This window comes from Triticum urartu, chromosome 4 (assembly GCF_003073215.2).
Source record: "Triticum urartu cultivar G1812 chromosome 4, Tu2.1, whole genome shotgun sequence".
Lineage (NCBI taxonomy): Eukaryota > Viridiplantae > Streptophyta > Magnoliopsida > Poales > Poaceae > Triticum > Triticum urartu.
Window position 1 is genome coordinate 246,818,873 of NC_053025.1, and position 9,977 is coordinate 246,828,849.

The 9,977-nt window shown below is 44.9% G+C and overlaps 1 protein-coding gene across 1 annotated transcript; it reads left to right on the forward strand.

Annotated features, from left to right (window-relative positions):
- Positions 1 to 843: 843 nt before the first annotated feature.
- On the forward strand, positions 844 to 7,745 carry LOC125551404 (vacuolar-sorting receptor 1-like). The gene is made up of 12 exons (XM_048714627.1): positions 844 to 1,446; positions 2,661 to 3,347; positions 3,484 to 3,572; positions 3,681 to 3,750; positions 3,837 to 3,920; positions 4,011 to 4,087; positions 4,188 to 4,269; positions 4,457 to 4,539; positions 4,630 to 4,696; positions 6,066 to 6,197; positions 7,070 to 7,176; positions 7,294 to 7,745. Exons 1-12 carry the CDS (start codon positions 1,158 to 1,160, stop codon positions 7,399 to 7,401), a joined length of 1,875 nt encoding a protein of 624 aa, XP_048570584.1. The 5' UTR covers positions 844 to 1,157; the 3' UTR covers positions 7,402 to 7,745.
- The last annotated feature ends 2,232 nt before the right edge of the window (positions 7,746 to 9,977 follow it).

Below are 9,977 nucleotides of genomic sequence, written 5' to 3' on the forward strand. Positions count from 1 at the left end.
ATTTGCTTATGTGGCAATGAGTTAATGAAGAGAAAGGTAGTTGTAGTAACTTAGCTAGTTACTGTAACATCACATGTCCCAATGCAATATGAGTCTATAACCTAATAAATGAATCTTTGCATGTTACCACACTTAAGTTACTACCCACTATGAAGGTAGTAATATAGTCTAGGAATATATGTATGATACTAGTGTATGTTACTATCCATTGTGTCTAGTCTCATAGTGGGAGTAACTTAGCTAGTAACATAACGCACTTCAAGATAAGTTTGCCTATGTGGCATGTAATTAATAAGGAGAGAGGTGTTTAGAGTAACATAATATGTTACCATAACATAACACTTTTCAAGACAAGATGAGTCTATAAGCTAATAAATACAACCACCTATGACATCACTTCTATGTTACTCTCCACTATGAAGGTAGTAACATAGACTAGTGTCATATGTATGACACTAGTGTATGTTACTCCTCACTATGACTAGCCTCATGATCCATTCATTATTTATTTCTCACAACCGACTGATTAATGCATGAATTTATGAGAAGGGAGATACTGCTAGAGCTACCAGTTGGGCACCACTCGTTTCCGATGCTCCCCACGCCTGGGAAACCACGAGTCGTTGACAGAGCGCGAATCTCAAAGGCAGCAGATAAATCGATAGAATAAATGAAAGCAGCCCACGCGGCCCCTCCGGGCAGATCAGGAGCGGATCACGTTGTCCACGCCGCACGGCACAAGCCTTGGTCACGAGGGTAGGGCAGGGCAGGGCAACCGACCCGCCCCGCTCTCTTGACAGTGACAGCAACGGATTTCTACCAGTAGCACTGCTGGTTTATAGCTAACAAAAGTTGGGTTTAGCTTGGACGGAACAACCAACAACCCCGACGACGAGACGACTGCGCGCAGCCCGCCGTGGACGCGCGCTTCTCCCAAGCAAGTCCAACCCCTCCCCCCATCCATCCATCCGCACCAAAGCCTTCGCTCCGCTAGATCTCGCCGCCTGCCCCCGATTTGTTTTCTCGGCCTCTCCCCGTAGCTCGCTCGGCAGATCTGCGCCTCCTGGGAATCTCCGTCGCTTCCGTCCAAAGGCGCGATTCTTTTCTTGCTCTTCGCGGAGGCTTTCCCCGGATCGCACGGTCGGGGCACACACAGGATGATGGGTCCTGTGTGGTGGGCTGTGCTGGTGCTGCTGGCCATGGCGGACGCCGTGGCGGGGAGGTTCGTGGTGGAGAAGAACAGCGTGCAGGTGACCTCGCCGGACAGTCTCAAGGGCAAGTACGAGTGCGCCATCGGCAACTTCGGCCTGCCGCAGTACGGGGGCACCTTGCAAGGCTGGGTCGTCTACCCCAAGGACAACAAGCAGGCCTGCAAGGAGTTCGACGTCTCCTTCAAGGGCCACAAGTCGGGAGCCCGCCCCAATTTCGTCCTCATCGACCGCGGAGGTGATTCTTTTCTTTTCGGATCTTGCTGTGCTTCTATTTATTTATTTATGTTATTTATTATGTTGCTCATGGCGATTAATACTACTGGCTTAGTTTGGTCATTTATTTACTACTGTAGCTTCAAACAAAAAAGGAAGCTTGTTCAGTTATAAAGGGGATTAATTAGGGCAATCTTCGATTGGTCTCATTTATTAGGAAGTTTGTACTAGCATCAATCATTAGCTTCCAATACGCTTCTCTTCCCTTGGATACAGTAGGAAGATTCTTCTTCTCTCTGTATTTTTTAGCCTTTGCGGTAGCAACATGCGTGCATGGGGGATTGGTTTCATTTTCAGCTACATTTGGGGTAGCAGTCACTTCGTTTGGGTTATTGTGATGTACTTTCGAACTGATGACACTGGTAATCTCAATAACTCAGTTTATGTTCAGTTGTTGCAACCCAGGAAAACAACACAAGTCCTGCTGGCTGCTGTAGTAACAGCATCATCTCTTATAACCATTTACTGCTTCATCTAGCATGATATATAGATACAGGTATAGCCTACGGTAGCAGAGCCAGAATGAGCAGGCATAAATGTGTTTATGAAACATGCCTTATAATTTTATAACTAGTAAGTAATGTGATCCTGAACTTTAAGAGCAAAAGAAGTTTCGGGTCAATTTTCTAGCTTTAGTAAAGATAAAATTTGATGTTAAAGTTGGAGTAGGAAGCCACCAGCAGGATAGGAGTGCTAACGCCACCTTTTTTCCCCTTTCTATTCTTTTGTTTTTGGTTGGCTTAGCACGTGTTTTTTTTATTTTTCCTGAATATGCCTAAAAATGTGCGTCAGTGCTTAATTATGTTCGGTTTTGGTCCTGGTTTTGAGTCTTGTAAGTTTGGAGTCTTCTCAGTGTTCTTCTAATACAAAATGATGCACATTTAGATGGTTCGGGAAAAATACTTGGAATAGGAAGTTGATGCGATGAAATAGTACTCATTGTTGTTTCACAATCCTTTTTTTTTACATGGAACCCATCTGACATGTAAGTTAGAAATGATTCAGGGCAAAACAGCTCTATTGTTCCCATGCTTGAATAAGTTATACATGTTATTGCTCGTGGTGTTAAAACATGTAACTAGTTTAGCATCTTGCTGCTTAATTCTTTTTGGTATTTGCCCCTAGTCTTAAGTGATTATTCTAATTTCTTGATTTACTTTCCTCTGTGATGAACAGAATGCTTTTTCACAACAAAGGCATGGAATGCACAACTTGCTGGAGCTGCAGCAATTCTCGTTGTGGATAGCAAGGACGAGCCTTTGATCACAATGGACAACCCAGAAGATACTGGCACGAAGCACTTAGAAAATATCACTATTCCATCAGTCCTGATAACAAAGAAATTGGGTGAGGACCTTAAGAAATCTGCTGAAAATGGTGACATGGTTAGTGTCCTCCTGGATTGGAGGGAATCCCTTCCCCATCCTGATGAGCGTGTAGAGTATGAATTCTGGACAAACAGTAATGATGAATGTGGTCCTAAATGTGATATGCAAATGGATTTTGTGAAGAGCTTCAGAGGAACCGCACAAGTTCTTGAGCAGAAGGGTTACACACAGTTCACTCCTCATTATATTACATGGTATTGCCCGGAAGCTTTTACCGTGAGCAAGCAATGCAAATCCCAGTGCATAAATCATGGGAGATATTGTGCACCGGACCCAGAGCAGGATTTCAGCAAAGGATATGATGGAAAGGATGTTGTGGTCCAGAATTTACATCAAGTCTGTGTATTCAAGGTTGCCAATGACACTGGCAAGCCATGGTTGTGGTGGGATTATGTACATGACTTTGCCATTAGATGCCCAATGAAGGAGAAGAAATACACACATGAATGTGCAAGTCATGTTATTAAGTCACTTGGTAGGTCTAATTGGCAGATATTCATCTCTCAGAATTTTTCATTTTATTATTCTTTATAATAATTTACTAATCCTGCAGAGTTATTTTCTAAAAAATCTGCTTAATTAATAGTTGCTATTAAATTTGCTCCTTGCAGGTTTGGACATGGACAAGATAAACAAGTGTGTTGGAGATCCTGAAGCTGATGAGGAAAACCCAATTCTAAAGGCGGAACAAGATGCCCAAGTATGACCTTATTGAGAAAGAATGACCTTTTTCTGTCAAATAGTGCTTTATTCATGCACATTTTTGATCAAATTATGGTATATTCAGCTATATGTTTCTGTGATATAGATTGGTCATGGTAAACGAGGAGATGTCACGATACTGCCAACCCTTGTCGTTAATAACAGGCAATACCGAGGTTGTCTACCGGTTTTCTACCACTAGTTACCCCCGCTCCCCCCCCCCCTTGATATTGTCTGTGACACAGTCTAGTTATGTTTTCAGGTAAGTTGGACAAAGGTGCTGTGCTAAAAGCAATCTGTTCAGGATTTGAGGAGACAACTGAGCCTGCTATTTGTTTGAGTGAAGGTATGTTGTCCTTTTCGTTTAAGTGTAGATTTTCTTCCTAGATCGCGCCTTACCATGGAGTGCTATTTTCTTCTTTTCTGTTCACTATAGATGTTCAAACAAATGAGTGTTTGGAGAACCATGGAGGTTGCTGGGTCGACACGGCTAATAACGTCACTGCATGCAAGGTACAGTTTGAGCTCAGGATACCTCTGATATTTCATCTTCTCTCCTTCATTTATTCTTGTCTTGTAGGATAACTCTAATTCGCTGGATAACAAAATGTAGGATACCTTCCGTGGGCGTGTTTGTGAGTGCCCTATTGTCAAAGGTGTAAAATTCGTGGGGGATGGATATACCAACTGTGAAGGTACCATGAGAATTTAGTTATGTGATTGAATTTGCTAAAATGATTTCTGTAATGGGTGTTTTCATATTAATTACTACTGGAACAATGTGGTTGTTATAAAGTGTATTGGTTCACTTTTGCACACCATCCTATTATAAGAGTTGCGTCAATTCTTTGTAAGCTTAGTATTAACATTTTCTATTATCAGCTTCCGGTGTTGGTAGGTGTGAGATCAACAATGGAGGATGCTGGAAAGAAACTAAGAATGGGAAGACAATATCTGCCTGCTCGGTAAGTGGATGACTAGACATTATTATGAGGCTTACTAGTTTTAGTTGCGATTCTTTAGAAGAGCGAAAACTAAATTCAGAAAATCTGCAGCATGAAGAATCTGAAGGTTGCAAATGTCCACAAGGTTTCAAGGGCGATGGTGTAAAAAGCTGTGAAGGTACTTTATCATTATTTAGAAACTTAATTTTGCAAGACTTGGAACACAAAATTTGGTCTGAGCCCAAGCTAACCCTAGCAAAATTTGGCTAACCGATATTTTGGTCAAGGTTTTGGTTGCACATGTTTTGGCCAATGTTGGCAAGAAAAGTGAACTAGAATTGGCTAAGAGGGCATGGGCATGCCAAAATATTACTAGTAATCATCCAAACAAGAGCAAATTTTTTGGTTATGACCAAAACAATGGTATCGTGGTGTTTGGTCACCATCCACACATACCCTATTTCTTATCGAACACCAACACTTGAAAAGCCTGGCAGATCCGTATTGAATGCCATATCGATACTGATATTTACTGGATTGTGATACTATAATGCTGTGTCCTGGTATCGATATAAAAATAAAAATAAATTAACTTGGATACGTGCTGATGCATGTTAGATACGTGGTGGATACAGCTCAGACCAATAATAGTCCATAACTCACAAGGGTAATTTAACCATCATCCCCTGTAATCTTGTCTAGTGCATCACTTTCTTGACTCCCCTGCCCCTTCCTCTGTCCTGACCCCAGCCACCTTACTCTCCCTTTCGCCTCAGGCTAGTCATAGTGGGAGTAACTTAGCTAGTAACATAACACACCCCAAGACAAGTTTGCTTATGTGGCAGCTAGTTAATGAGGAGAGAGGTGCTTGGAGTAACATATTATGTTACCATCACATAGCGCTTCCCAAGAAAAGTTGAGTCTACAAGCTAATAAATGCAACCATATTTGATACTATTTCTATGACACTTTGCACTATGAAGGTAGTAAAGACTAGTATCATATGCATGACACTAGTCTAAGTTACTCCCCACTATGACTAGCGGTTTCGCCCCGACGCCTAGGTGGTGGTGCTGGCGACTAGTAGGCGGTTGTAAGCTCCTGCTCAGTGTTCCAACACGCTAGCACCAACTCTTCTTATCTTCTACGGGCAATGGTGGTGCCAGGAATTTACACTAAGGGCGGCAATCAAACAGACAACCCAGATGCGAGGTGACTGGGGGCCATACAATGCAACTTAGCTATGGCATATAATGGTTTTTTAATACTCTAGTTAAACATAACCACATATTGTCATTTTCTGAAAATGGTGTATCCTCATATCGGTATCACCCTGATACCATGAACGTGTATCCATGTCAGTTCTGCATAACTCAACATATTCTAGAGAAAACTAATAAATTGCTTTTAGTTGAGAAATTTATTCGGTCATTGGGGTTGTTTTATTGATATCACCTTGCGAGCAGAGTAATGATTCCAAAGTTTGATAACTTAAGGACTTCTGGAATTATTTTTTCTAAACTTCCTTTGATCCACCCTATGTGCAGATATTGATGAATGCAAAGCGAAATCTGCCTGTCAGTGCAATGGCTGCAGTTGCGAGAATACATGGGGAAGCTATGAATGCAGCTGTGGTGGTAACAACATGTTATACATGAGAGAGCAAGACACGTGCATCAGTGAGTAACCTAACCTGAGATTTCTCCTTAACTATCTTCTTATTTGTCTTGCAAGAACCAGTATACTACTCCCTCCGTCCCATCATATAAGTGTTTTTGACACTACACTGGTGTCAAAAACGCTCTTATATTATGGGACGGAGGGAGTACTATATTATTAGTTATAAGAAGCAAATTCACCTGTTCAGTTGAGCAAAATAGCTTCTTCTGTTTGAGATGGTTGAACTTATACTTTCCTGTTACTTGAGATGTTTGATATTATACTTAAGTTTAAATGATGAACTAGTTTTTTTCCAAGTCACCAGTAAGTTTGTGAAGATCAGGGATTGTGTTAGTTGCTCAATAAACGATGGCTACTGCCACAATGATTTTCCTTGATGTTTGTATATGGTGAATAAGCGATAGACCCAAAGTGGTCGGACCCTTCCCCGGACCCTGTGCAAGCGGGAGCTACATGCACTGGGCTGCCCTTTGTATATGGTGAATTATTACATGTTCTTTGTTTAGCCTTATCAATGTACTCCAGCAAGGGTATTAGTCAGATCACCGGCTTTATATTGCTGGGTACTGTAAGTGTAGTTTCTATTCACAGAAGCTGGCATAGTTGCAGTTTTAAGTATTGGCAAGTGAAGCAGCAGCTGCAGGGTGTGTTTACCGTAATCCGCACCACATTGATCTTGCACTCCATTTTGCTGCCTGAACACAAATGATACATGTGCATAAAAAACAGTTTTATGGATACCCTAGTTATACAGATATTCTGTTAACCTAATGTTGTCAGCAACTAAAATTGTGTCACAGTTTAATTTGATCACTTGTTTATATTGTTGTAGTCTAGTGCTAGTCTAATGCTGTTGATAAACTCGTTGCAGGCAAACAAGCTGCCTCCTCAGTCGGCTGGAGCTTCATGTGGGTTATTTTCTTCGGACTTGTATTTGCCGGGGTTGGAGCATATGCAGTTTACAAATACCGGCTACGGGTAAAACATCTCTACTCATCCTCGTAACGCTTGACATTTATTTATTTTCAAGTGGTCTTGGGTTGGACTTGAACCAGTCGGTTGTTGATAATAATACGTATTTGTGTGTGCTACCAGAGTTACATGGATTCGGAGATCCGCGCCATCATGGCTCAGTACATGCCTTTGGACAGCCAAGAAGGCGCAAACCAGCAACAGCATGTCGCGCATGCTGGTGATATCTGAGACCAGATGGCACTGCTTTTGCTGAGCAACACAGAAGCGTGCAGTGCAGCGTATGTATTATCATCGGTGGCGTCGGCTTTACAGCGCAAAGATACGGTTTGTACGCGAGGAGATTTGATGTATGATTCTAGGAAGTTACACTGTTGTGAACCTTCATTTTGTGAGACACGATGAACAGCATAGGCGGATATTGTCGCGGTTTACCCTACCACCTTTGTCGGCTCTAGTCTCGTTGCATACTACTGTACTACGCACGTGTCAACATCCTGTAAATACTTGGTGTTCAGACTACTTGCCCCTGTTATATCTGAATAAATCCGGAGCCTATAGGTGGTATACAATTATTTCCTTTTTTTTGTTTATCTGTGAGTGAGTAGAGCAATTGCCTTTTGCTTTTCGAAGTGGTCAAATCGCAGCATAAAACCTCGCGTTACATCGGCTGCAAGCTTAGGCAATCGTGGAACGTTTCCTTGCTCCTCTCGATAGGGATAGCTGATCTTGGTGTGTGGGGTGTCGAGGTAATATCTCGGTACTCATTAATTTTTTTTTTTGAGGATCATGATTATTTTGGTACTCGTAATAAAATGATTGTGTGCATTTCTAGTTGATGCAGAGGCCAGGAAATAAAATTTAGGTTCTTCTAGAAAGAGTATTGACTCCGAAGGCACCCTAGCTGCCAACAACCTCGACTCCCTCCTTTCTCGACCCTCCTTGCTGGAGGTGGCCTCCATGGCCGGTTGGCCAGCGGCGGCGAGCCACCTCACTATGCTTGCGCCATCCCTTCTCCTAACCCTCCTTTCTCAATCTGGCATGTGGTTCGTGATCTGCTAGTGCCAGTGCTGCTCTTCAATGGCAGTTTGGCCCGGTCGGCTCGCGCAGCTCCTCCGTGATGCAGGGTTGTGCCCGTCCATAGCCTGGCCACAGGCCGACGCGTCCAAACGGATTGCCCCTGATTCGATCCGACGCGACATGCACGATTTGTGTGGATCCTTTTACACGTTGGTGCCTGGCCAGTCTGTGGCCTTGGGCCTGCTACTGCGGCGGTCAAGCTGTGGAAGCCATGCGATGGATCAGCGACATACTCCCTTCGTTTCAAATTACTCGTCACAAAAATGAACGTATCTAAAATTAAAATACATCTAAATATATCTATACATGCGACAAGTAATTCAGAATGCGACAAGTAATTCAGAACGGAGGGAGTACATCCTACAGTCGGCTCTCTAGCGGCGGATAGCGATGGCCATAGAATTCTTCACCTTCCTCCTCCAGCCTCCTCTAGATCTCCTCCTCCAGACCTCTATGTCCTCCTCCTCTAGATCTCCTCCTCCAGCCGCCTCCCTCCTTCAACCCATCCGGTAGCTCCCGCAAGCAGCAGGAGGGAAAACCTAGCCGTCGCTGAGGCCTTCCCTTCTTTGTCCTCCTCCCTCGCCGCAACTAGAGGGCGCGATTGGGCGAAGCCCTACCGCGGCGGCGGGGATCCATCGTTCTTTCTCGCGGTGGACTCGGCGCGGGCTGGGGTGCGGCGCCGGCGGCGTGTGTAGGAGCAAGGCATCGACCGCGGCGTGGCGGGTGTGCATCGGGCAACGTGGGGTGGAGTGTGCTCGAGGATCAGCGGCGGTGGCTTCGCGGCGACATCTTGACAATGGAGGATGCTCCTCGCGGCGGTACTGGCATGTCTCCCTGCCCGGCGTGGCCTTCTGACGACGCGGCGGGGGATGTCAGGGCGGCGGCCTTGGGCGGTGGAGCTAGTGGTGGCCTTCTCGTCATAGTGATGGGAGGTCAAGGACGGCTCACCATGGGGCATCACACGAGGGATTAAGGACCTAGTGTCCGGATCTGACGGCCGTGATGGCGGTTGCTGTTGTATGGGCGATGACAACAACTGACGCAACGGTGGGTGCTTCTTGTAGCACCCGAAATCGGGGTGGCGACCCCTCTTCTTCGACGGCGGCGGACTCTGTGGTCGTGCGGATGGTGCGAAGTCTGGATCCCAAGGTGGTGACGGCCTTCCGAGGCTGGTAGTGGTATGTGAGGTTGTATGGTCCCTTCCATCAACTGATCGGGTTCGATGCGACTCGGCAGGTGTCACATGTGTCTCTTTCGGAGTCGTTGGGCAGTGCCTGTCGCCGACAAGTGAAGCCTCCGGCGGATGCGCCACCGGCAGATGCTACGCACGACATCTCATGTGGGGACGTCAAGTTATGCCTGGTGGAGTTACTGCCACGGGGCATGCAACCTCGGGTTTTCTTTTCACTTTATTTCCGAGTCGATGTTGTTCGGCTACTGAATTTTGCATTCTTAATAATATATGGTTGTATGCATCGTCTCGATGCAGAGGCCGGGGGTTATCCTCCTTTTTGAAAAGAGCATAAAGTTCTTCGCATGGGTTCATCTTTCCAGATCTCGTGGTTGTTGCCGACGACTCGTACTGGTGATGTTGTGCGATGTAGCCGGAAGGCTCCTTTGTGGTCTTTAGCAGATCTCACTTCGGCCAGTTTGTCTTCGGCAATGAGATGTAATCTAGGGATGATGGCTTGACGCAGAAGGTATGGTTGCGCAACGGCGATGCTGGA

Bases quoted from the DNA above. Each gene is read 5' to 3' on its own strand.
- LOC125551404 (XM_048714627.1), top strand. From the start codon at position 1,158: ATGATGGGTCCTGTGTGGTGGGCTGTGCTGGTGCTGCTGGCCATGGCG. The intron at 3,573-3,680 runs GTATGACCTTAT...TCTGTGATATAG, and splicing joins AGGCGGAACAAGATGCCCAA to ATTGGTCATGGTAAACGAGG. The intron at 3,921-4,010 runs GTATGTTGTCCT...TGTTCACTATAG, and splicing joins TGCTATTTGTTTGAGTGAAG to ATGTTCAAACAAATGAGTGT.